The following is a 27,625-nucleotide window of genomic DNA, read 5'->3' as shown; positions in this document are numbered from 1 at the left end:
CAGCTCATGGACAACTGCAGCACTGGAAGGCACCGAAATTGCCTATAAAATCCAGAAAGTAGCATCATGTTGTTCTGTGGTTTGCAAGATAATGTAAGCCTTGAAGACTGGCAACATATTTTTAAACTGAAGTTGAAAGTAACAAAGATACATATTTGTACTCTCTGAGTTGACATGGAAAAAATTGCCTTACTAGCAAGGTTCTCAACCTATGTTTTTCAAATATACATGCAATACATTTAATGTTAATTAATTCCTTTTCTGCTAGTTCTGAAGCTGGGGAAGAAGCCTCACATAAATCCTGTGTTTTTCTACCAGCTAAGCAGAGAGAAAAGACACTTGCAGGGTGATGAAATGTGCAGCCCCAGATGCTGACTGGTCTGTTACCCAGAGTTCAAAACCCTGCTGGTGTTTGTTTTTTCAGTTTTGGAAAACAGTGAATATCACTGGCTGGACTTCTTGGCTTCTTTCCCAGTACTGGATTTTTGCAGGGTTCTTCCCATAGGTGCTGATTTTGGAGGCATCTGAGTTGCTGGGACTGTGCCTTAGAATGCATCAGATGTGACTCTAAGTACCAGGTGTGACTTGAAGTTTGCTTGCTTTGTTACCTTCTACACCTTCCAACAAGTGATTAGTAGTTGGATCATTCATTCACTATCCTCTTTTTCTCTTTTCCTTCTCCAGAAGCTGGAGCTGGGCAATATGTCCTGTATTTTTTTGTGCTGTGGGGTAAAAAGTACTTGAAACCTTCAGTTCTTTTTTTTTTTTTTTCTGTCTTCCTATGTCCACACAGATAATCAGTTATGTCTGAGAGACCACAGGATGACCAGGGATCGCAGGCATAGCAAGTGGAGGAGGTGATCTGGAGTCTGAGAACTCATAATTAGTTTATATATGCACCTACAGTATTTCAATATCCCAAAATACTCATTGTCTTAAGGTTCAGAATTTGTTGTGAAGTTACTCTCTTTATGCAGTGTGTGGTAAAATAATTACAAGTCATCTGAAGTGTTCTCTGTATTAACTAAAATTAGAAAACACTTGTGATGCTGCATTTAATTAAAGGAAGTTTGTATTCACAGTTGGTAGGATGTAACCCACTAAAACTCTGCTGTTAGCTCAGTGAAATTGGAGTCAATATGGGTTTTTATCAGACCTACCTTAGAGAGGGTTGTCTAAATTATCTGAATTTGTTAGACTTGACATAAGTGGTTGGTTGTCTTCAGAAGCATCCTTAATGCCATAGCTATTTTTACAAGTATAGGAATTCTGGAGCACTCTTGAGAGGTTTTGAACTTTGAATGCCTAATATTAGAGTAGGTATGAGTGTTAAATTATTTCTGATCAAAGTGTTAGCACAGCTTTTGTGTGGTATGCCAATAGAGCGGTCACACAGGTTAACAGGGAGAGATTAGTTCACTTTATGACTGGATTGTTGTATGTTCTTTTTTATGTATTCCTTCTTCACAGCTGGGTGTCATAACTCTCTTGGCTTCTTGCAAATCTTGGTCCATTTTGCACTGATAGAATTTTTCAGAAGAAAATGTGGAAGTTTTTGACATTTATTCTTAATTAGGTTTTCAATCGCTTGCTCTGTCTTGCTTTTCAGAACTGAGTCAAATTTTTGTATCTCCAAGGGAAATTAAAAGCACTCTGATTGTTTTTGTATTCCCTCGTGATTCTTGCAAAAAGGAAATACAAAACGTCCTTGTTTCATTGTGTTGTAGACTCTAGGCAAGCACACATAGTTTTTGTAATGTTATTAGGTTTTTTTTGCCAAGCAATGTTGTATTCTTCAGTTAATGGCATCATTGACAGATGCTCCTCATCATTTTAAATGAAGTTTTCAGTTCATGATTTTTTTAACCTGCTGCCGGATTCTCTTTGAAGCACATGTAAATCCCAACTTAGTTCTGTGATGTGTGTTGAGAAAATTTCCATACAGAGACCCCACACCCTCATTTGCAACAAAACCTGGGTGTTTGTTTAGCATTCCTCCTTTGGGAATTTTGCATAACCTCATGATTAGTCTCAGTAGTAGAGATAGGGAAGCTGAAACACAGGATTGTATTGTCTCAATTCAAATGGTGGATTTGAAGCAGAGATGAGAATGTAGCTTTAAAAATTCACTTGAACTTTACTTCTGCATGGGAGTGTACTTTGCTCTATCACATCTCCTGGTCTCTGAGGCACCAATTCTTACAGAATTTAAAACACAAGTAAATGTTCAGCTCGTTTAGTTGCAGAACAAACTTTATAAATGTAGGCTGAGAAGAATGAAGTGTGAATTGGCAAAGCACTGCAGGTTTCTTTGTATCTTTTCCAATTTCTTTTGGTTATTCAAGTAGAAGGATGAAATCTAAAATAGTTTATTTTTCCTACTTCTCTTAATCGTGTGTGATGATTACAAGATTGTAAAAAGTGTAAGCAACAGCTGATGTGACCTCTGGAGTTTCATGGAAAGGTTTCTAAGTTGACTTCAGTGCAAGCAAAATAATGAGTATTCAAACCAACCAAGAGATCACAGAACAAAGAAAGAATACTAAAAAATCAGTATATTTTAGGAAAGGGGGAATTATATCTTGTTGGAATCTGAACAAGTTTTCATGTGTTAGGTCAGTGTTGGAAGCAGGAAAGAGTAGAATTGCTTGCCCAGGTGATGTAATTTTTCATAACTAATAATAGTTCTGTGAGTTTACCTCTTCCTACAGCTCAGTAGGCATTCTACCTACCTTAGAAGAAGGTCAGATATGTATTTGGTTGGGTTTTTTCCTGTTAAAAAAAACCCCCAAAATACCTTTAAGTACTTGTCTTGGGATTTATCTTTATATTCTCTGCAGAAGAAAAGAACGAAATGCTGAAACCAGCAGAACCATCATAATAATTACCTAAAAAAAAGAATACAGTTGGTGTTCTGCAGTTCCCCAGAGGAACACATAGAAGAAAAAGATCTTAAAGAAAACAAAAGCATTTTGATTTTTCTACAGTTATTGGTGTCATGGTTTCTTTAACGTGTTCCATTCAATTTAGACATCGCGATCTTCAAAGAAGGTTCATAATTTTGGAAAGAGATCGAACTCCATAAAGAGAAATCCTAATGCACCAGTTGTCAGACGAGGCTGGCTCTACAAACAGGTACTCTGCCCCTCTTCACCCCCTTCTTTTTTTTTCCTCTAATGTGTGTAGTACAAAAGACAACCACTTTTATAAAATACGATAGCAATAGCAGAGTGAAGCCGTAAACTGGGGTCTTCAGTTAATTAACTACTTATTGGTTATCAGTCTGATACAAATAAGGCCATCAGACAAGTGAACACTGATAGATTATATATACATGATTCTCTCTAAAAAATCTAAGCAGGTGTTGGTAGTAAATAGCTGATTTAATTTCAGGCATGTCAAGATCGTGGGACAAGGGTGTATGACCCAGAGTATGGGTGTTTTTTAAGTTTCTTTTGTTAGACTCTATCTTTTTCTTTTTTCTAAAAATAGTATTTCAATTAAACAATTGTAAGTGAAGCCATTTCTTCATATATTTCACATAGGTATTTCTATTTTCTTAATTCAAAGATAATCATCTTAAAACCAGAGATTATTTTAGGTTTTCCTGTGGAGTGTAAACTAATCAGAAGTATGTGCTCTGTAGTACTGTGACAGTGTTCTAGCTTGCTGTAGATTTGCTATTCTGCAATACCAGACTACCCTTGCACTTTATTGGTTTGCAGGAATTCAGAGTGCAGTAGCTTGATCAAAAAAACTGAACAACAAAACCCATTAGGCCATAATAAGAATCTATTTTTCAAATCCACCAAGAACCCTGTAAGAACTTGTCATTTAAACTCAGCTGAGACAAATGTGTGTATGTAATTTTGATCTACGTTGTCATTTACTGTGCCTACTCAGATAGACTGGAATGACCTGCACAGATTTCTGGGTGCTGGTGATGAGTCAGTTTTTAAAAACTACTCTCAGATAATAAGATCCAGAAGTGTGTTTTTCGTGGAAGATTTTCCCAGGTTTAGACAATGCTGTGGCCTCTACTGTCGTTCAATGTTGAGAGTGAAAAATTCTCACAAAAGGTGAGAGATTTTGTTGCTGTGTTTTGGGGCACAGAATCACACAGTTGTCTTGGTTGGAAGGGACCTCATGATGATCTAGCACAACCTCCCCTGCTCAAGCAGGCTCAGCTTGAGTATGCTGAGCTGGAAGGGACCCAGTCAGGATCATTGAGTCCAGCTCCTGGCCCTGCATAGGACACCCCCAGAATCACACCATATGCTTGAGAGTCTTGGGCAGGACTTTGTGCAGCTGGGCTTTGAATATCCTCACAGATAAAGACTGCACCACAACCTCTCTGGCAACTTGTGATGGTATTTGACCATTCTCACAGTAAAGAAGTTTACCTCTGCTCTTTTGTGTCCGTTGTTTGTTTTCTTGTCCTTGGCAAAAGTGTGGCTCCACATTCTTTACAGTCTTTCATCAGATATTTATATACACTCATAAGATGCCTCCTAAGCTGCTCTCTCCCCAGACTGAACAGTCCCAGCTCTCTCACCCTGTTTTCATATGAAAGATGCTCCAATCCCTCAATCATCTCTGTGGCCCTTTGCTGGGTTCACTCCAGTACGTTCACGTTTCTCTTGTTCCAGTGAGACCAGTGCTGAACAGCACTCCAGCCAGACCTCTGTAGTGCTGAGCAGGGAGGAAGGATGTCCTCCCTCCAGCTGTTGGCAGCACTGCTAATGCAGTCTGGGATGCTGCTGCCTTTCTTTGCCACGAGGGTGCATTCCTGGCTTATGATGGTGCATGGGGTTATTCCTCTCCAGATGGAGGACTGAGCATTTCCCTCTGTTGAACTTCAAGAGATCCTTCTCTGCCCAATTTCCCAGCCTGTCGAGGTCCCTCTGAATGACAGCACAACCATCTGGAGTATGAGCCACGCCTCCTAACTCTTGTTATCTGCAGACTTGCTGAGGGTGAGCTCTGTGCAGCTCATAAATGGAGTTGTTAAATTGTCTTGGCCACAGTATCGACCCCTGGGGCAGACCATGAGGCACTGGCCGCCCACTCCCTGGGCCTGGCACTTCAACCAGTTTTTGATCCAGTTGGAGATGGTTTATGTGGTAAACAATTTGAATGCTGTGATGTTTGATTGGTGTTTGTAAGAAAGTGTGCTGCTGGATATTTATTGCCATGTTGTGGTAGTCATTGAAAGCCAATTTAGTCAAGAGTTTTATCAACAGGTATGGTCTTCAAAAATTTACAGTGAAAGCTTCTGCAGGTTTCTTTCTGATAGTAAGATAATGTTTATGTAGTCACAGAGACTGGCAATTTTTGTTTCATTCAGGGTGTGCTGTCTCTGTGCACGTAAGGACCTTCTTCTGTCATTTTTCTGATAATTTTTAAGTCCAGAGCCAGCTCCCTTTCTGGAAGATGTTTGAAGTGAACATACATTTTCTGAATAACATTTCCTTGCTAATGCTTGGTTTATCCTTTCTTCTTCTTTCAGCTCATTTCCCCCACCCCAAAAAGGGCAGAGCTTGAAATATGAGGCTAAAAATTATCCTGGCTTTTCTTGGGTGGGGGAACTACCCGAAAAATTAACCCACCCCACAGTTTGTCATCACAGAATCCCTCTTCTTCATTGTCACAAAAGCTATTTACTACAAGAATATTGCTAATTCACACATACTTTTCTTCTTGGAACAGATTAACATATTTATTAAATCAGATTCTACCCGGATGTGTGTGCTGCAAGGCTCTGGCTTATTTACACTGCAGTAGTGGTGGCAGTCTTTCATTCTGAGTTGTGTGGTGTAAATTGGTTATAAGCATAAAAGAAAATTAAATTGCTGTAGGAATAAACTTTATTTAGGAAAGAAATTTGCTCTAGATATATGAGTGGTAGTAGAAGACAAAGTTCAACAGAGAGTTTCTTCAGACAACAAAGGAGGATGTACCTGAAATACTATCTTGCTCTTTAAGGAAAAAAAAGCTTTTTTTTTAATTAGTTAAACGGTAGGTTGTAATCTTTAGCATGCCTGGAAAAAAGGAGGCTCAGAGCAGGCCTTCCTACTCTCTACAGCTGCCTGAGAGGAGATTGTAGTGAGGTGGGGGCTGGTCTCTTCTCCCAGGTGACAAGTGGCAAGACAAAAGGAAATAGCCTCGAGTTTTACATTGGATATTAGCAGAAAATTCTTCACCAGAAGGATTGTCAGGCATTGGAACTGGCTGTCCAGGGAAGTGGTGGGGTCACAACCCTGAAGTATAATTAGATGTGTCAGTGTGGCACTTGGGGGACATGGTTTAGTGGTGGACTTGGCAGTGCTGGGTAGCAGCTGGACTCAGTGATCTAAATGGCCTTTTCCAACCTAAACAGTTCTGTGATTCTCTGTTAACTTCAGGCTTCCTGGGTTACAGTCTTTGTTTGCAGCGACAGGTCAGGATGAGAAGTCAAATACTTAAAATAGCCAAGAAAATGAGCTACCAGCACACACAGCCCAGCTGTGCAGTGCCTGGTTCACTCTGTGAACCATTGCTGCCACCAGTCTGAGGGTTCTGACTCGATCACTGTGATTCATGCAGGATAGCACTGGAATGAAGCTGTGGAAGAAGAGGTGGTTTGTGCTCTCAGATCTGTGTCTCTTCTATTACAGAGGTAAGTTCAGCTCCTGAGAGCTTCATTTGCTAATTTTGCTGGAAGCAGATGAATTTTGACACACCACTCAAATGTAAGAAATAAGCTGCTGCTTAACTTAATGGATTAAAATGGTTGTATAGCTGTCAATATCCAGGCCTGCTACTCTTATCTTTTTTTCTTTCTTTCTTTCTTTCTTTCTTTCTTAATTACCACTTTCACATAATTGCTTCCTGCCTGCCAGGCTATGCTCAAAGGGCAAACCCATTCACAGCCACCTCTGTTACTAAATTCTGGGTTGTGGTTTTCTCACAGCTTCTGTTGCTAGAACTAAGTATGCCAGGTTAAATCTGATTTTTCATGCAAATTAAGCAGCTGAAATGGGGACGGGGAAGGGATTTAGTGCAGGGGAGCTGAAACTCTGCCTTTAGAATGATAAAGAAGATATATATGCCTTTGGAAACTCTAATCAGTGTTCATGAATGCTTATAAAATGAAATGTTGTCCAATTCCATGTGAGTAGAAGTCTCTGCTGTATTTGGAACAAAAGAATCTGTGAGTAACCTCATGTAGCTAGATTAGACTTATTTTACATGGAAAAAATTAGCTGCTTCTCATTCTAGTCTGGAGTTACATGTGTTAGTGATCCCTTCACCATTGCAGATCATGAACTGTAGTGCTCCTGAGGAGATAAACATATAGGACTTGGGCATAGGGAAACACAGACAATCCTGAAATAAAGTGTACGACCATATTAGTTTAAAGGAGGCTGAGAATGAAGAGGATTGTAAGGCATGGCAGAATAGAAGAGTGTAAACAGGGCCATCTGCAGCCTTAACTGTGGGTGAAGGGTAGCAAAGGGTTTCAGTTTGGGGTGAAACTTCAGAGTTGGTAGAACTGGTGCTGATGCTGGTGATGCTGCAAGCAGAGACTGATGAAGTTAAAATGGTGTTCTCTGAAAGTGCAGCATGGATCCAGTCAAAGACAAACCAGGTCTGAAACATAAAAGCTCTGTTTGCAACTGGTTTAGCTAACAAATTCTGAATTATTCAAATACAATAATTAGACTTTGCTTCTCTATCCCAAGTGGTACACATAGTTGGATAAACCCCTGGTGAGTCAAAAATCAGGCTAAAATTTCAGTCATGGAGGCATTGACTGACTGATTCAGTTACACTGTGGTTACCTAAGTGGTCATTATATACTCTGTGTTTTTTACAGGCTTATTTTAAACACATCTTCAGGCTTCTTCAAAAAGTTGTGAAGAAAGTGCTACATTATAGCTGCCTTAAGAACAGATTAAATTGAATGTAAGCACTGCACAGGAAGTTTGTCAAAATAAAAAAAGCAATAAGCAAAACCAACAACAAATAAATATAAATTGCTCCATAACCTTAGTTTTATTTTCTACTGTTAATCTGCCCAACAAGCTGAAATACAAGCAGAATAACCTGAATTGTTTATGTGATAGATGTAGCTTTTAGCTATCACTCACTAGAAAGTAGTTAAAGCTGTTAAAATGGAATTAAACCTGTGCAGTGAGAGTCCAAAATATATTAGAGGTGGCTGCTAAAATATAAGAAGCTTTTACACTAAACCTTTTATGTTTCTGTTAACTCTGTCTCAGATATTGAAAAAATAGAACAGGGAGAGTCATGCACTTGCTCCCAGATCAAACCAGAAACCGTGTTTGTGGTTGTGCAGTTGTGGTTCTTGGGTTTTTTTGGTTTTGTTAGTAGATTTTACTAAACTTCTACAATCGTGTTACAATGTTGGCAGCTGAAATATAGTTTATAGATGAAAAGAAAAATCATGTCACTGTATTTTTTCACAGCTTAGAGAATACTCTTTTTCTGTTCCCCCATGGCATGAAGGACTGTCCACTTCCATATTGGAAGGTTGTTGTTGGCACAAATAAAAGTGCTTAGAACTGGACGGAAGATCTGCTTTTTTTTCTCGTGTACTGTTCAGACACAGCACACAAGTAAAGATGGGTATGGGGCACTGGAATATGTAGATAAAAGCAAGCCTGATTGGAAACAGATTTTTAAAATCTGGAGCTGGAATGTAGCGGTATGTCTTTAACAAAGACCAAAGTCCTCCAGACATGCAGCTCTTCAGTGGAACAAAAATGCTTAATGCTGTTATGTGGCACTAGTGGGGGGATTTACTCAGTGATTAGTCAAAATATAATCTAGCAGAAGAGAGCTTTTCCCCAAAACAGAAGTCCAAATAAAGTAAACCCCAACATTTGCCACATGTTCTGAGACAGGGGGGAAAAATGCACATTTTTGTGTGTGGCTAGCAAGGAGTTAATATTTGAAGGGAAGGTGGGATGGTTTCAGTCATACTTAAGGGTACTGTTGAGTTCCTGAAAGCAAATCCACTCCTTTTCTTTTCTGCCTTCTAACTGGAATCATTTTGTGCTCATCTCTGCAATTAAATAACTATCCCAGAAAGCGTAGTTTTTACATCTAATCTCTCAGGTGATACTAAAATGGCTGGGCACAACTTTCCCCATATAAATAACTTAAATGAAGGTTCTGCCTGTTCAAAATCTAAGGACTAAAAGAAGAACCTGGAAAAGATTTGAAAATTCACACATAAGCAATAATCCTTTTGTGCTGTTGAAGTATTTTAATTGTAAGTGTTTATTTTTCGTGTTTGACATTTTGTAATACCTGTGTTTTCATCTTAATTTCATAGATACACAGTCATTTATTGTGGGCACTCTCTTCAACTAAGAGAAGAGTTATGGGGGACAGTCTCTTAAGATACTGATTACAAATAGAAGTTCTGTACGTGAAACACAATTAAGATTGACTTTGTGAATTGCATCCAATTATTCCTTTATTAGAGTATAATTGGATTTAAAAGCTGGATGTGGCTTTTAGTTAAAATGTCAATTTTTTATTATGATCTGTTGATCTAAAATTTTGTGTAAGACAAGGTTCTGGGAAAAGGGTGTTTGTTTAGGGGGAGAGCTTTTTTTTACAAATTATCTGAAACGTATGTATTCTTACAAATGGAATGTAATTGACTGTAAACTCTTTGTGGGAATTATAGTTATAATTTATAATTAAATATTATAATGGGGATTATGTAGCATAATATGCCTGAGATCAGAAGAAGAATGTGCACATTTTTGGTAAGGCCAACAGTCGTAAGCAGTGTTTTAAACTACTTGTGTTGTCATAGGTGTTTTTACTGAGCAGGCAGTAGATATGTGGTGTTCTTGTTCTTGTCACTGAATTAGAGGCTTGACTTCCATCTTCTCTTCAAAGTTAGTCTGGGCTCCTGGTTCTTAATGCATTCTCCTCTGAGCTAAACTTCTTGTTAGTGCTCGTGTGAGGCTAAAAGAGTTTCATCAAGTGTCTGAATGCAAGTGTTGTGTGTCCAAAGGCTGTTTCTCTAATCCAAGTGTGCATTCCCAGATGAGAAAGAGGAAGGAATACTGGGGAGCATACTTCTGCCTAGTTTTCAGATATCTGTGTTGTCTGCTGAGGACCATATTAACCGCAAATATGCCTTCAAGGTAAGGGAATCAGCTTTTCCATTTGATTTTATATCTGAAAGCACGAGAGCCTGGTCATAAGAACTCATTTTTACAGAGTTATTTGGTAAAAAAAGATTGAGGCTGATTTTTACATAATAGAGTAGCAGAAGTTTCAAGTACTTAGCCTGATGTAAATATAGACATAATCACTAGAATGGGAAAATGGATGGATATCGCTTAGTAATAGGATTTTCTCTTTAGTTCGTGGATCTTAAATATTCGGTGGTGCTTACTAATTGTAAACCAGCATCTGCAGCTGGACTTAGCCCACTAATGAAAGTTCATTAGTTATTTAGATACAAAGTATCTTTACACATAAATAAGAATAATCATTTATTATCACTTAAATCACAAAATTACATGAATCACTCTCAGGAGTGTTTTATGACAATCTTTTAAATCATGATATAAATTACTTTACTAAATATTTTGTCCTGACTTTTTTTGTTGTTGTTTTATGAGCTCCTTTTGGCACTTCATTTGGTCTCCTAAGCAAGACATCATTTATTTACTATGGTAAGTACAAATTAAAACTTACTGTATCATTCAGACTGTCAAAATCCATGCCAAAATCTTATTTATAAGAATTATATTAATCTATATTAATGAATGCTCAATATAGTTTTTAGTAGATTGAAGAAATTTAAGTGCTTTTTATTTAATGTATTAATGAAGAAGCCACTATGATTGAAAATTACAGGCAGTTATTTTGAAAATATGGATGCAGTGACCAAGAAACATTGTAGTGTTCCTTTTGATTTTTTTTTTCTGATCATATTATTTGCAGAAGTCTTACTAGATAAAGCATTAGAGTGAGTATGCAGTAACAATATTTGTCTCTCTTCCTTTACAGAACCTTTCATTTTTATTGCAATGACCATGTCATTTCCAATCAGGCAGCTCATCCAAACATGAGGACCTATTATTTCTGCACAGATACAGGGAAGGAAATGGAGTTGTGGATGAAAGCCATGATAGATGCAGCACTTGTGCAAACAGAGCCTGTGAAAAGGTAGTGTGGGTTGACAAAACAGTGGGACAGTGTATTGCTTTCTCTTACTTAGTTTATTTAATGAAAGGGTGGTCCTTAAAATAGAATGTAAATTGGCCGAAGTGATTTCTGCTTATATTGAAGACTCCTTACTAACTGGACAGAATTGGATAAAATTTTGAAGTAATAGAAATAATCTAAGTTCTGTTCTGAATATTGACTGTAAGGAGCTAGAAGAAAAAAATGAATTATCCCTTTAGCCAGTGGCATCAGAAGAAGTCCAATGACAAATGCTGTGTGCAGGCGTGTTTGACTTCCCTGCCCTCCTGACTGAGCAACAGCAGCTCAACTGGTGGTAGCCTGTGGCTTAAAACTGTCATAATTCTCAAATTCACAGCTGGAGTTTCCAGCTAAATTAACCAGTTGTACCTGTGGGCAACCTGTGGGGAGCCATTCTTGTTCATCATTAAGCTGTCATCAAATTTATGCTTACCTGATCTGGAGCCTTATCTTTCTGTGCCTGTGTGTTGACAACGAAAAGCAGCTTATCACCGGAAGCTTTGTGTTCTCAGAAACCGCACACTGTCTGCTGCTGTCTCTCCAGTGAGCAGTTTCCTCTCGGAATGTGGTCCCTAGGGTCAGCTCCATGGCATCTCTAATGGAGACCTTATCAACTGAAAGTTTAAAAGCTCCTCGTTATTGACAGCACAGAACTTATTGCTGATGGCTGCTGTCACTTGATCTGTTCTCCACTCTGTTAGTTCCTGCTACCCTGGAGCTAAATAAATGTCAGCAGTGCTGAGAAACTCTTAAGTTTAAAAAAGTAGTAAAAAAATCTCATGGACACAGGTACCAGAGAAGTTAATAGTAATAAACTTAATCTGAAAAAATGGGTTTGTATTGCAGATAGAATGGTAATTTACGTATGGAGAAATTACTAAACCAAATCAAACCCACTCTACTTCAAACAAAAATCACATATCAATTGTAAAAACACTTTGTAGAGGAATAAAACTGAAGGGGGTAATTCTGAATCTTTTTCTGAACCAGTGAAGTGACCTTCATTTGCTATTTGCAGTACTGTGAATATCTGCCTGGATATCACAGGGAGAACGGGCTTGCCAACAGCCAAACAATTGTCAGAAAAGCAACTTACATAACATGGTCTTGTTTTGGTTCAGGCAAGGAACCTCAGAATGAAGCAGAAGTAGATGTGACCTCTTTGAAAACTTTTTTGGTAGCCTGGAAATAATTACTTCAGACCAAATAGATTTCAAGAAACCAAGTCTCAAAGACTTTAATATCTCTTGGCTATAATAAGGAAGAAAACCCTTCAGACATCTGTTTTCTAAAGAATCCATCTTTTGGCTATCAAACCAGTTCTTGAAATGAAACGTAGCAGGATATGATCTTATGCAGAAGAAATACTTCTCCTTCCCTGTAAAAATCTGTTAAGTATTAAGTGTTTTATTACCTCATCTCTAAGTAACCTAAAGTTTGGCATGGCATGCTCTAAACATAAAGGAGTTTTTTTCAGCCAAATTTGGCAGTGCTTTTGTTTCTCAGAAGTTCTTTCTAGGGGTTCTGACATTGCACTGACTACAGTTTTCTAACAGACTAGATACTTGCAATACAATAAATGAGTAATTAAGAACTTGCTGCCATAGATATTCATGTAACCTGATGCTGGGCCACTTTTGATTGCCTGTTAATATCAAATGCCCAATGATAAATCAAGAGTTTTTTACAGTATAGTTCTTTAAATCTAGAAATCAGGGTACTTCACTGCTTATGGTACTCTGGAAATCAAATCCAACAGTCTGTGAAACCAAATCTTTTATATAATTTTAGCACTTTAATTTGTGTCCTTATTTTTCTGGAGATGTGAGTTCTTTGGAGAGGATAAAGATAAAAGGAATATTTAAAACATTAAGTTGGTGGGAGGGGAGAGATGTTGCCAAGTTTTTCATAAGCTACTCTTCTACTCTTATTTTCCACACATAGTTAGTGATATAAACCACAAGTGAGATACTGAAGTGAGAAAATAAAAATGTACTCATTTCTCTTAGAACTCTTCTCTGTTAACAGCAGAAATATCCCCTTCTGGTGTTTAGTTGCAGGGAAGGACAAACAGTATTTGGCCCTATTAACTTAATTGTAATTACTCCTTTCTAAACATTTTTGATTTTACCTAGATAGTGCGTTGAAGTTTAATAATGTACTGAGAGACCTATTAGAATAATTAAACCACTTTAGTCAGTGATGAGCTACTGAAACTGATGACTCAAAATATGGTCTCAAACACCCTCTCTGGATCAGCAGAACATCTTGCTTATTCCATGCTGTATTCCTGCAGGCCACAGTTGGGTTGTATCTGAGTCCTGTTTGCTTGCTTGTGTTTGTAGATGGTCACGTCCACCAGCACACTGATTTACCATTTTACCCTCAGTGCTGATTCTCCACTCTCCAGGTTTCAGTGTCATTTCTCTGTCCTTTCACTGTCAGCTGCAGCCTTTGTTTCTTCTCAGTGATGCAGCATGTACTAAGAAAAGATTGCCTTTTTCCCTCCTGGTGTAGTTACTTTCCCTGAACAGCATAACAGGCTGCCAAAAAAGCACTTGTTAGCATAGAGACGTCCACAGTGGGGGCTTACTGACATCACTGGGCTTGGAAAAGATGGCTTTTCCTTTTCAAATGCCTCTGCCTTGCTTGGTTAAATCACAACCCTCATGTCCATCTGATCATTAATCATGTGCTCCCCCCTCTCCAGCCCTTTCAGAATTATTTCTTTATATAAACCAGCATAAAATAGTACTTTTCCTGTATTGCATATTACATATTATACATATGATTCCTGTTTGGTTGCAGAAATCTATAAATTGCATTCAGCATATGCTGAAAGACCCATGTTCTATGCTCATTCTCTTCCTCTTCTCCCCATCCCGTCCTCAAATAGCCTGCAAGCCTCATTGAATATGTCTTTGAGAACTAGCTATAAATATGGAGCCAAATATACATATGGATTTATATTTGTTACGTTTGCCTGTTAGTTTCTGATAATTTTTTCCCATATGGATCCTTCACTGTGGATCCTTCAGTTGCTCACACAGAGTTGGCTGATGTGGTTTCACCAAGTTAGAGAGCCCAGAACTCTGAATATCAGTCCTTCAAGCCTCTACAGCATCACAAAGATTGTAAGATGGAAATGTTTGGCTCTGCTGTGTATAACCATAGTAACAAGTGATACAGCATGAGGCTGCATGGAAAAAAAATTCTGTGATTTTTGGAGTTGTTGGTTTTTAATTAAAACACAGTGGAAAGTACTATGAGAGTGTGAATTGAACACAGTGCCAGGTTTTGACTTTGCCACATATAGGATGAGTGTCCTAGAGATGCCACTCTCCCTCTCCACCACGGATTTTCCACCTGTTTTTCTGCTCTAAAGCCCCTGGAGAACGATTTATAAAAAGTTTTATGTTATGTAAGGGGGTGGGTGGTGCAATTGAGACACGCTGCAAATATTAATGCCTGTGTTCAGAATTATTTGCAAGGTAGTCCTTATATTCATTTGGAAACTGCAGAGTGCTGGCTGAAAACTGAAACCTTAACACCCTTTTTGACATGATAATTGTGGGAAATGGAGTTTGCCAGTCAACGTTCCTGTTGGGAAACTCCTTTGGTTTCTGGTAGAAGACTGGGTAGTACAGTTTTGAGGTGGGAGTGAGGAGGTGATCCTTTTTTTTTTTTTCCACAACCTTGAGAAGGAAGCTAGGCTGAAATGTTTGGTCTCAGGAACAATTTAAGGTCTTGTGGGGGAAAAATAAATGCCTTTTGTTCACAATGGGATAAGCATTATTGCTCCTGGTCAGTTGTGTGTGTGCTGGCCTTTTTACAGACACTTGAACTGGACACAGTTACAAAGATGAATAATGCATTTGCAAAAAAAAAAAAAAGCAGAACAGAACAAAAAGTTAATTCGACATCATCTTAAAATAAAGTGTTGTTCTTAGTTTGGTTTTACAGAGAGATGTAATCTTAAGGAATTGTATCTCTTCCTCTTCTTTCCTCCCATACCAAAAAAATGTAGAGCAAAACATTTTAAGGTGGTGGGTTTTTTCTAGTGAGCTAAAACCAAAACTCACTATCTGAGCTGGAATTGAAGTTCAGGTCCTCCCAGTACAGCAAAAGATAGATCTTCTTGACATTTTGAAATTTTAAAAAGATCACTAATAGAACTGCACACATTGAGTACTTGTGTAAATACTGTAAAGCAGTAGCAATCCTAAAAATATCATTATTTTTGTGGTACAGTTCCTTAAGTCAGAAGCTATTTTCCCCCTTAAAATTAGAAAAGCCGCAGTCATTTTCCACAATACCTGTGCCAGCCAAAGTGATAATGTACCAGAGAAACCTAATTGATACCAATGGCCATGAAAAGTCATTTGCTTTCTTTAAAGGAGCTCATTGTATGCTAAATTCAGCAGTATTGTGAATCACAAACTGCCTTTGAAAATCATCTGAATTTCAGGCTGTTGACATTTCAGAAGCTCTTGGAGAGCCACTGAATATTTTTACCCTTTAAATGTTCAGCCCTCCAGGAACTGAACATCCACTTTTTCAGACTCTGGCTTTATTTCCTGTTTTGCACATTTTTTCTAGGGAGTTGATTGACTGGTGACTGCAGAAAGAAAGTTACCTCATGTTATAATTGTTTTTAAAACAGCAAAGAAAGAGAGAAGTGTAGAAGAAAAAAATACACTTGCCAACCAGAAAAACCCCAAATCAACCAACCAAAGAGCAAACCAACCAAGCACTACCACTAGCACTAATCCCCAAACAAAATTAAAAACAAAAGAAAAAAAACCTCCAAAACAACGGGAACAAAAACCCCCCAGCCTGTCCTCGATTATTGTGAAAACGTCCTGATTTTTTCTCTCAGAGTCAAGATATTGTTGTAAAATATATGGACAGGGGTTCACTGAAATAACTTTAAATTTTTCATTACTATTTGTAATGAATGCTTTTTCGGTATTATAGCTTGTCATATGTTCCCTTCCAGAACAGAGAAGTTCACTGTTGAAAATACATCACCTCGAGAGGCAAATAATATTTCAAACCATCGGGTGCTCATTAAGCCAGAGGCACAAAACAACCAGAAAAACAAAGAAGTGAACAAAAACGAGGAGAAGAAAGCTTTGGAAGCTGAAAAATACGGATTCCAGAAAGTCGGGCAAGATAAACCATTAACAAAAATTAACAGTGTAAAGCTAAATCCTTTGGGATCCGAGTACAGGACTTTGCCCATAAGCACCATTCCGGGTGGGCACTTCCGACCCGTCCATCTGAATGGATCTGAGAGTAAATCCATGGGAGTTGTGCTGGCGGACGCTGCAGATGGGGCTCATCACAACGCGGTGCAGGCACACATGGAGTCCGAGCGGGTTATGCAGAGAACTAATTCCATGCTGCAGCTGGAACAGTGGATTAAAATACAGAGGGGGAAAGGACAGGAAGAGGAAACAAGAGGGTAAGTACTGTGTAATTTTTATTTTCTTTTTCTGTTAGGCTTTCTAATAAATAATACTTACTTTTGTACCCTGGTTAGTTTCTTTAAGTCTTGGTCTATATGACATAAAAACATTCTTCATTGTTCTTTGTAAGAAATGCCTGGATGACTTCTCAGAACAGATTTATGAAAGTTTCTTTTATTAGCATTTGAATCATTATTAATAAATTAAAGTATATTAATAACTCGATAAACAAAAATGGCTAGAAACCCTTTTTGGGCATTAGAAATTTCCCTGTCCTAGCAGGGAAATGATGTCATCAATCATAAAAATTCTGTTTCCTCTTAAAATCCGTTCTTGAAATTGCCCTCTCTTCTGCACTTTGTGTTCACAAATTCTTGTAATAATACTTTATTTGAAATTCTTAAAAAAATATTCCCAGGAGCTTTTAAACTTTAAACCAGCTTTAAATGAAGAGGGAGAGAGGAGATTTATCTAAAAGTAAGACACAGAAAGCTAACTTGATGCTTAAACCTTCTCTTCTCATGAAATTAGCTATCTCCCAGTAATAATATTGAGCTCTAGTGCTTATTCATGAAGCTTTAAAATGATGGGTGAATGATTGACAATATTGGATGTCATGCCAATAGCAATTTCTCTGTCTGACAGAAGCGTAGGGACGTTGCTTCCAGGCTGGCTTACAGACAAGCAGCTCTAGCAGGAAAATGTAAAAGGTTTTTAATATTACATTTGATGGGAAGTATGGAGATGCTATCAAAGGAGATATTTTGAAGAGCTGGAAATTATGGAGTTTGAGTATAGATGGATGGCAGAGCAGAGCTTAAGATAAACCAAGTTCAGAAAATGTGTTTCCCCAACAAATTTCAAAATATGGGCCTGGGGACTTCTCAGTTTTTGCAAAATCTTGAAAAATTTCCCTGAGTTTGGCTTCCACTTGCCAAGGTTGAACATTTCCTCACTGCCCTTCATTAAATATAATTAGGAATTGTTAATGTGTTGTTTCATGAGATTCTCATCATAAGTAGTTTGATCAAGTTTAAACTCGCAATACAGACAGGGACTTGCACACCCTGACATTTATTTTATTATTCAAACTTGCATAATGAGAACTCAGAAGGCTCATTGATGCAGTTAATTCTTTTAATTGGACTTTAAAACTTGCAACCAAACAGAAGAAATTAGAATAGCTGTGCTATTTTTCAGTTGTGAACAAGTATAAAAACCCTAAAACTGATTTCATTGTGGGAATCAAATAGCGGGAAGTGCGATTAACAATATGTTGCTAATTAACAGTATTTTATTCTTGAATATAGGGAACACTTGTTTGCCTAGATAAGGGTGGTACTGATACCATAAATGCTTTCAAATGCAGTTCTACATAAAAGTAGCAAACTGGAGGAGAATTGGCCTTGAGCTATCTTTTTTGCTTTGCGTGGAAACGGCCTTGAATAGTGATCCAAATTTCTAAGGTACATAGTGATGTCTTTTAAATGTGGCTTCATTTAAATTTAAAATTTTATTTTTGCTCGGCCTGCCAATTTCTGGCTGGAGACAGAAATTTAAGTAGGATCAAAGTTGGTAAATGAGAGTAGAAAGAAGCTCTGGTTTATGTTAAAGCTTAAAGTTGGGGTGAGAGGCTCCTAAGGCTGTTTAAGTCCTGTAAAAACCGCAACTTGAAGTTTTGAAAAAAGTAGCCTTTACTTTATGGGGAAAAGTTGCTGACTTTCCACAGAGCTGCTTTCCAGTGCATCTGTATTAGTGTATCTGCCTTAGAGAAATCGTGGAGGACCCAACTGAGTATCTCTGGTGTGTCAGACTGAAAAAAAAAAATTAGGATGAATGCTGAAATGTTAACAAAGAGGTTTAGTGTAATAACTATATGTAATAGAGGAGCTCTTAGCTGTCCACAATATAGAATGAAAAAGGTTCACTGTAGAGCTACAAATTTTTTTAGAGGAACAGGCTGACCCCTCAGTAGTTTGATTGCCCAAAAAAGTAATGAGAGTGATGGCAATGGATTTTTTAATTCTTGAAGGTGTTATCTGTTGTTTCCATGGATCTAGACGTCTAGTTTGGCAAAAGCCACATGAATAAACTGCTGCCTTAAGGAAGACAAACTTTTTAAACCCAAAAATCAATGTGGTTTAAATGAAAAATAAACACATTCCACTTCAGCATCATTTTACTGAATTTTGCACAAGTCAGTTATGAAAAAAATGTTTTCCACAAAAGTGGTTCCCTTGAGTGGTCTTTGTCAAATGCGAAAAAACACAGAAGGGTTGTTTGGGACCAAGAGATGTTTTTTTGTTGCTGCTAACCCAGGATGTAAGCCTGTCTCTCTGTCTTGCCTATATAAGATTCATCTGAAATAATAAATGCCTGCTATAAAACACCAGGTTTCCATCTGCACTCTGCCCCCCTTTCTTGATTCTTATGTGGAAGGTCTGTATTTGGGGCCAGCTGGTATTTGTGTTCATTAGGATGAAGGACTGTTCTGAGGTTTCACTACAAGGAGATATTCGTAACGTTGCAGAACTGAGCCCCTAAAGGCTGAGCAGCAAAGTTGCTGTCCCAAATAGTCCAACTTGGACACCAGAACCACTATTGCTACCCAGGAGTAGTCCTACAGACAACCTCTAAAGGTGTCTGTAAACACATGTGGAAGCCTCTTTTTCGTATGGGAGCAATTATAAGGGAGCTATTTATGATGACAGCTGCAGAAATATTTTGCAACCTCAGACCCAGCTGCAGCAGTCTCCCCTTGTGTGCAAGACAGCTGGAAGCTGCAGTTCTGTCTGGAGTTGGGTTTTGGGTTTGACTGGAACAACATTTTTGCAATTATCAACAGTACATTGGTGAAAATCTGTTCTGATTTTATTGAGTTATGTAAAACAAGGCTTAATACTGAGGTGATGGAGCTTTTACAGTGTTCATGGTTTACCAATTGAAGATGGATTATGTTATCTTTCTAAATGTTCAAGACTATAAGTAATTGCATGCAGATTTTAAATTGATGACTTTACACGGTAAGAACTTCAGGCAGCTTTTTTGCAAGTTTGGGATATTTAAAGGTGCCAACAGGGTTACACTGCCCATTTAATTAATAAAATGTGTGAGGAGCTTCAGTGAGTGAGGTGTGTCTTCCTACTAAATATATTCATGAAAACGTCAGGCCTCACTGTAGCTGTTATGGGGTATAGCTACAATTCTCTTCTGAAAGTTAGATATGGAGCTCAGAAGCATCTTGTTTATTTGCTTGTAAATATGGAGATGGACAAAATTATTATCATTAATGGTATGTTAACTAAAGAAATTTAGAGGTATTTAAGCAGATTTTGCAACGGAACACTAGGACTTAGAATCCCTTTTCCCTTTTCATAACTTCTTTGCAAGAATGGGAAACTGTCCAATCTACAAAGCGGGGATAATTCTTTATTAATTCTTGAAAAGCTTCAGAAACTGTAGCAGATTTTGTACATAAAGCTCTTTATAGCAGTTTTCATCTTCAAAGTGTTACAGGTGATGGTAAATACTCAGCTTAACTATTTTCAGTGAAAAGTGGTTTTACCATCATCAATTTCCCTGATAGTTATTCCATAAGGATCTCACACGCATAATGCTGGTTTACCTTGCCACTCGCTCTACCTCATTTCTTTATTGTTTTTTTGTGGCACTGAAGTTATTCAAAACCATTTTCAGGTTCTGGTGCCTCGTGGTGCAGGCAGGGATTTTAGTTCGCATTAGTGTGGGGTGTAGCTGGAAGCTGCTGCCCTCTCATGGCTAAAGCAGGTCCAATCTGAGGCTGCTTTTGTTGTCTCTGAGCAAGCATCAATATGCCTGATCAGTAGCAAAAGGTTTTAAGAGGTGCTCATTTGCATTTTAGATAAGGGGTGAATGAATCAATGTTTATGACCTAGATTTTGTCCTCCGAAAAAAATGAACAAGAAGTGCTTTGTCATACTTAGGTATGCATCGATCCTTGCTATAGGAAATTTTGCATTTCAACTAGTGCTGAAAGTTGCTAAATGACTGTAGAACTCCAAAATTTTAATAGTGCAAAAAATTAAAGAAATAAGCCTTTGAATTCATATCCGAGTTGAAAAGCAGTAACGTATTATTATCAAACAAAGACAGATATTGCTCTTTTTTCACTTGAATGGCTGATATGGAATGGCTTGTCTTTGTCAATTGCAAAATATAATTTATTTAGACAACTACTGCAGTTTTCCCATGGAATGCTGTTAAAAGAATCTTTTTTGGTTTTTTTTAAGTACACAGTAATTGCTCAAGACTTTCTTAGGGAAACAACAGGATATTTTTTCACTTTTGAAGAAGCGAACATTTCAAATGGAAATATGGAAAACGTATGGAAACAGTGTAGAACTTTACAACTGTAAAAACTTTCACCTATACAGCATATAGACAACTTGCAAGATTTGATCAAAACTTGACACTACTAGACTGGCAAACTGGTAAAAAGATGAAATATGGATTATATCAGCAAGAGCTAATCAGAGAGAAAGGATCCACTTTTGGCTGCTGCAGTGCATTCATTCAGTATCATTGGTTCTTGAACTGTTGCCTTGATTTTCTTGTGCATTTTTTAAATGGCATTTGAAATATTATAAAAGGTGAGCATTAGCTGGATAAACCCAACCCATAGTGAACAACTTCATATTGCCATAATATTAATGCTAATAAAAGGAAACTTGTCTTCCAGCATAATCTCCTACCAGACGCTACCAAGGAACATGCCAAGCCATCGAGCTCAGGTGTTGCCCCGGTACCCAGAAGGGTACAGGACACTGCCAAGGAACAGCAAGACACGTCCAGACAGCCTCTGCAGTGTCACTCCCTCGGTCTATGACAGAGCCATGGGGCCCGTGAGCGCCGAGGACAAGCGGCGCTCGATGCGCGATGACACGATGTGGCAGCTCTACGAGTGGCAGCAGCGCCAGTTCTACAACAAGCAGACCACTCTCAGCAGGCACAGCACCCTGAGTAGCCCAAAAACCATGATGAATATCTCTGATCAGACGATGCATTCGATTCCCACGTCCCCCTCGCACGGGTCCATCGCTGGTTTCCAGGGATACTCCCCACAGCGGACGTACCGATCGGAAGTGTCATCGCCGGTGCAGAGGGGAGATGTAACCATTGATCGCAGGCACAGGACACATCACACAAAGGTAAAAATGCTTCATTTAATAGTTAAAACTCTCACTTACAGGGCTCTTCAGTAGAAAGTATCTGATTACTGTAAAACTCGTGTTGCACTGTAGTGTATTTTATTATAACCGAGATTGTTACATCACTGTTTTCATGGAGAAAGGTTTGATTTTAAAAAGTACTGGAAAATCTAAGGGTAGTAAAAATGTATTTTGTTAAAACACTAGTTGATGAAGACATGTCCTGATATTACTGTCCACAATAATCTGTTTCACTAAAAAAAAAATGAAAAGGAGTCAATAGGCAAATTATTCAGAATAGCTTGTGCATGTACAGAAATCTATCTCCTTTGTAGCTCCAAGAGGACTCAAAATCCTAGGTTTCTTTCCACATGCTGCTTTTTGTTCCTCAGCAACAAGTTCAGCTGCCTTGGGTTCCAGCAGCAAACCAAGTGTATTATCCCTTTTTATGCCTTTGAGTTACTAGGGAGATCACTGAAGACCAGTCTAAAAGCACACAGCCTTAGTGCTTGTCCAGTGTTAACTCTTCTGGTCTTCACCACTGAGAGGGAGACACAAGGAGCTGTGAACTTGGGTGCCATATGTGCCACTCTGGTACATCCAGCCTGCTTGTGTTACCGTGGGTTTTAATGGATTGGAAATAATTGAGTAAAAATTACTCCTTCAGTTGGATGTAAAACACTCCTGAGCATTTTTCCAAAAATTTTGTCCTTGGATGTCTTCTTTTGATGCAGAGAAAAATGAATCTATAACGACATCTTAAAGCAATTTAAACAACTTAGAGTTGATCATCAGGTGTTGTATTTTAAAGTTTTTAGATCCCTTTCACCAAAGGAGTCATTTTGTTTTGATAGCCTTTATGCCTCAGCTGCTCTGGAAATGAGTAATCAGTGGTCCTCACATATCTGGGAAACATCACTGGGGTCAGGGCTGCAGAGCACATACTACTTGTCCTGTCAGCCATGTTTCTCTTCCTGATGTTTTTTTCTCCTCATTAAACACTTTATGCTAGTATTTCATTTAGTATTTAGTATCTTTTATACAAGCCTCCTGTTTCCCTTGAGTTTTTCATGCTATTTGGTTTGTATTTCATTAGTTACACAACCAGCTTTTGCTGTTAACTCAAAAACACACCTGTCTTTAAGAGGTGGGAAATTAGAAGACTGATTATTTGAAATCAGTGGGGCAAATTTAACATTTAAACCCCATCTACACAGAGATTGTGGGTTTTTTGATGGCTGTCAGTGGTTGGCTTTCTATTTTTAGGTTCTCAAAATCCTCCTGAAACCCCTCTGTGACAGTGATTTGAAAATGTCACGCTGTGTCTCTCCAGAGCTTAGTCCCATCTGTGCCCATTAAGCGCTGTCCCAAGTTAAGAGGTGGGCTGAGCTTTCTTCTCCAGGGCTATGTAGCCTATATTTGTCATGTACAGTGCTGCACTTCTGCTTAGATGGCCATCTAAACAGAAAGTTACAGAATTTATCCAATATTCTGTAATTCTTCTATCATGAGAAGTTAAAACTTAGTGTGCTTGGCAATATGTTGGTTGTTACCTGCTGGAGTGTTTAACCCACAAGAAGATCGATTTTTGTCACCAATATATTTTTCTCCATGTACTGCAGGACTGTAATGTTAACATCTCTGGCTGGACTTCTACATTTGCAGAATTCCTATTAACAGTTGTTACCTTTTAAGCTTTTACCTTTTTTAAACTTGTTCACAAGTGATGAGTTAGAAAGAATATCTGGAGAAGGACATAAAACAATTAAAATACTCTTTATTCTGTGTAACACAGAAAGGAGACTAATGTCCACTTACCTGAGGAATCATGACAATAAACTGTAAAAAATTTTGACAGTTTTATGAAGTCATTAGTCCTCCACTCAAACAATTGAGACCCAAGTGCTTTGAACCCATATTCCTGTACAAGTTTTCTGATTGAATCCAGTGGCATAGGACTAGACCAAAATTTCCCCTTATAAAGACTGTTCCCTGTAACAGCTGTGCTTGCACATGAAGAAATTTAAAATTTAGAAATGTGATGGGTCATTTCACTGAGAACTGGGGCAGTCTTTGGGCCAGACTCTCTTTGAGTTTGGATAGCTCTGTAGGAAGAGGAGCCAAGAAAAGTTCTTCCTATCTGTGATCCTTCACAGTGATTAAGTACAGATAAAACCTTCACAGTGACCCCAAGAATGGTGTTCTCAGTCCATGATCATCCTGTCAGCAGAAAATCAAAGCTGTTTCCTGGGAAAGGGTGAGAGCTGATCCTTGCTGGCTTAGGAACTGCCAGGGCTCCTGAATGCCCTTCACCTGCCTTAACTTTAATCTTTAGAAGTCCCTGTGTGGCAGAGAGTACTTGACCTCATCATCCCCCCTCTCAGTGTAAGACTACTTTGCAGCACACTGTGGACTTTGTTCCAAACAGCTTCAGAGTTAGCTCACCAAACTTCATTTTGGTTTTGTTCAAGATGGCTTTTTTTTCTGAAACGTGCAATTTTCTGTAGGCACTTAGTTGCTGCTTTTCTCTCCATGCTCCTCCTCTATATGCAGGGAGCTGCATGGGAGGGACACCACACCATTTTTGGGTTGTTTTTTTTTTTTTCACAATTAAAGTTTGAAGATCTTTCCTGGATCTCATCCTCAGCTGAACTGTGGTAAAATCAAATGGCAAGAGCTACCTCATGTGTTGGAACTGGAAAGATGAACAAGATCTTCTAGTCATCCAGCAACTTTATAAGAAACTGGACACTTACATACTTTGAACAAAAAGCTACTAAAAAAAGCTAAAGGCCCCAGGAGGAGAGAGGGATGCTTCTATGAGAGGTAGTAGAGGTCTCTTCCAGCACAGAGTCAAGGAGCCTAAGCCATGTGTACATTTATCCAAGCATCCTCCTCAGGCAGCCAAAAGCTGGGCTGTGTGGCCACCCTGCTCAGGGCAAGCTGTATTTTCTGCCTAAGTTAGGTCACTCTGACAGGCAGAGGATACTCAAGCTGAACTGCTTCCCAAGAGAAAAGGATCCAGAAAGAAGAGCTGGGTTTTGTTGTGGCTTTTGGTTTTGTTCTGCTGATCCTTTCTCTCCTCAAAGGATGAGGCAAGGGTGGTGTTGCAAGACATGGCAAACATGAAACAATTGTGTTCATGTCCAATTGCCCATTTGAATGAATCTCTTTGTGTGTGAGTATTTCAGTTTGGAAATCAGTGAAGACACAGTTTGAAAATGCAGGAATGAGAACATAGTTAGCAGATGCCAAAACTTCCTTTTTTCTATTTTTGAATTGAGTGCTTGTATATGTTTAAATGGCATTGCCGACTCCAAAATAGTCACCCTTCAGTTTGAAAGTTTTCTTATTTCTTTTCTTATCAACTAATTTTCTGTCCTGTGTTGTGTCTTTCCTTACTATTCCAAGACCCTCCCTATTATTCTTGAAATAGAAATTGCATCTGCAGCCCCAAGAATGCTGCACTCCACCCACAGAATTTACTTTATCTAGCCATCTGCCACTAATCTTTTGAGACTCCAGCAAAACAGAAAAGGACTACCTCCCCAAATTGCTATTGTTCAGCTGTCCTTAAATGAACTGCATCATATGAGTTCCCTTTGCAACACTGGTGAAGCAAGTCCTCAATGTTTTTTCTCACAAATCATTGTAGATGTACTTTCCCGAGGTATCTTGCCATGACTGTGGATCTTTTTGTGTTAAACCTGTCTCTTGGTGTCCAGGCTTCCTTTAAAATTTCTATTAACCATTTAATATTTATTAATATTTCATATTTTTCACTGTTCTTAGCCAATGTCTACATTTATTAAATAATAAAGATCCACTCTGGGGAATATTATTGGTTATATTGCTTGTGCTTTGGAAATAGAACTGTAGTCTGTTGGTATATCATCAGACATAAATGTGATTTGTGGGTCGACCTGGCTTGTGGCTGGGGATGGTGCATCAACTCCACTACTTAAGAGTGGTTCCCAGAAGTGATCTGACTCAGGCCCTATGCTGAGTTATAAATCCTCCCCTGCTTCCTCCTTGCTTGGACAGAGTAGTAGTTTTCTTCTGAACTGTATTAGCAGAAAAAGAATTGCTTCCCACACCCCTGGCACTGGCTGAAGTACAAAAATGTGTATTTTTGTGTGTATAGGGAGGCAGAGGTGGGATGGTCCTCTCTTTTCCCTTTTATGCCTGCTCACTTCTAGGAGGTCATGTATGTGAGGCTGTGCCCACTCATACTCCTGGTTTAGGCAACCCTGTGGTGTAGGCAAAATATAGCCCTGCAAAACCAATGGAAGAACAGACTCAGGATATGCATTCTCTGAAGACCTGGACTACTAATATGATGAGAACAGGAACTGCCCTGTCCAGCAAACAAAGTTTGATCCAAAATTGAAGACACGGGAAATGTGAGATAGAACTGTGCTTGGCAAGGCCTGAATGTTAGTTCTGAGACCAAAGTCTTAAGGGTATTTTAAGCTTTGCCTGTGGAAGTCAGTTGTGACACGCCACTTCCAAAGCAGGCAGCAGGCAGAAGTGTGAGCCCAGAAAATGGGCTCAGATGAAGGGATGGCTAAAAGTGAAAGATGCAGTGTTTGGGTGCCCAAACACACTGCCTGAGGAGTGTCACGGTGTTGTGTCACTTTGAAATGTGATGTGGAAAAGGACAGAAAGACGGGGAGAAAAAAGGGCGTGAAAGGTGAGGGGGAAAGGGTGGGGAAAGGGAGAGAAGAAAGGATGGGAAACATGAGGGGGGAAAAGGATGAGAAACATAAGTGAAAAGCTAAAATTGTAGTTTACACAGTCTATCAGTAGGGCAACAACAAAGAGGGAGAACTGTTAATTAAATGAATCATGAAATTTGGGGTATTTCTAAAATTTAGACTACTTGAATGGCCTATGAAGTAGATCAGCAGGGAGCACAACTGGCACAGATCATAGCAAATTTTCATGAGAGTGAAGTTGGCTTGACTTTTTTTTTTTTAGCATTTAAAAGTTCTTGAGTCTTTAGAAATAACTGTGGATCATACTGTGCTATTTTTTTTGTACAGCATGTCTTTGTGCCGGACAGAAGGTCGATGCCAGCAGGTCTGGGTTTACAGCCTGTTACTCCTCAGAGTCTCCAAGGCAAAACAGTGAGTTGGATTTTTATTTGGTACATCAGGAGTTTTTTAAAGAACAATCCTTTAGGTATGAAGAGGCAACACTGAAATTTTATTGTATTTAAAGCTTGCTTTAAATGTAGCCTTTATTTAAATTATCAAGGAGAGAAGTGCTCTGTGGTTCCACGGAATTCTGAGAATTATTGTGTAGCTGCTGAGTCAAGGTTTTCTTTGGGAAATACAGATTTATTATTTTTAATCATCGTTGATACATTGCTGAAATTCCTGGGAGAGGGTAGACTACATCCCAGAGCACTTATTTCTCCATTAATTATTTAGAAAATCCTAGAAGTAAAGTTTGGCTTTTTTTGGAAATGTAAGAGATACTAAAACAGCATTTTGTAAAATGATGTCCTTTCTGACACTTTACTGTGGTAGAGTTGAAATTCTCATTGAAGATGTTTCTTCAAAGTGATATTGTTGAGTACTGTCCACTTTCCTAATTGAAACATGACTCTCAGCCAAAAAACTGCCCTAAATTTATGTCATTTCTTTTTACCAGTTTTTGTCTCTTTTTTTGCCATCTCTCTGTCAGTCTGAAAATACTGATTGAGAGAGTTATGAATTA

At 38.6% G+C, this 27,625-nt stretch overlaps 1 protein-coding gene across 16 annotated transcripts in view; it reads left to right on the top strand.

Annotated features, from left to right (window-relative positions):
- The window catches only part of PLEKHA5 (pleckstrin homology domain containing A5), a 274,307-nt gene that overhangs the window by 210,058 nt on the left and 36,624 nt on the right, over window positions 1–27,625 (top strand). For all 16 annotated transcript variants that reach the window (XM_032106163.1, XM_032106169.1, XM_032106165.1 and 13 more), the window contains 7 exons: window positions 3,031–3,135; window positions 6,586–6,658; window positions 10,072–10,172; window positions 11,090–11,205; window positions 16,244–16,711; window positions 21,433–21,901; window positions 26,947–27,030. In XM_032106163.1, coding sequence (XP_031962054.1) covers window positions 3,031–3,135; window positions 6,586–6,658; window positions 10,072–10,172; window positions 11,090–11,205; window positions 16,244–16,711; window positions 21,433–21,901; window positions 26,947–27,030 — 1,416 coding nt within the window. The remainder of the gene's footprint in view (window positions 1–3,030; window positions 3,136–6,585; window positions 6,659–10,071; window positions 10,173–11,089; window positions 11,206–16,243; window positions 16,712–21,432; window positions 21,902–26,946; window positions 27,031–27,625) is intronic.

This window comes from Corvus moneduloides, chromosome 4 (genome assembly GCF_009650955.1).
Source record: "Corvus moneduloides isolate bCorMon1 chromosome 4, bCorMon1.pri, whole genome shotgun sequence".
NCBI classification, from domain to species: Eukaryota; Metazoa; Chordata; class Aves; order Passeriformes; family Corvidae; genus Corvus; species Corvus moneduloides.
Note: the sequence above shows the minus strand (reverse complement) of the source record. Positions and strands in the feature narration are given on the sequence as shown.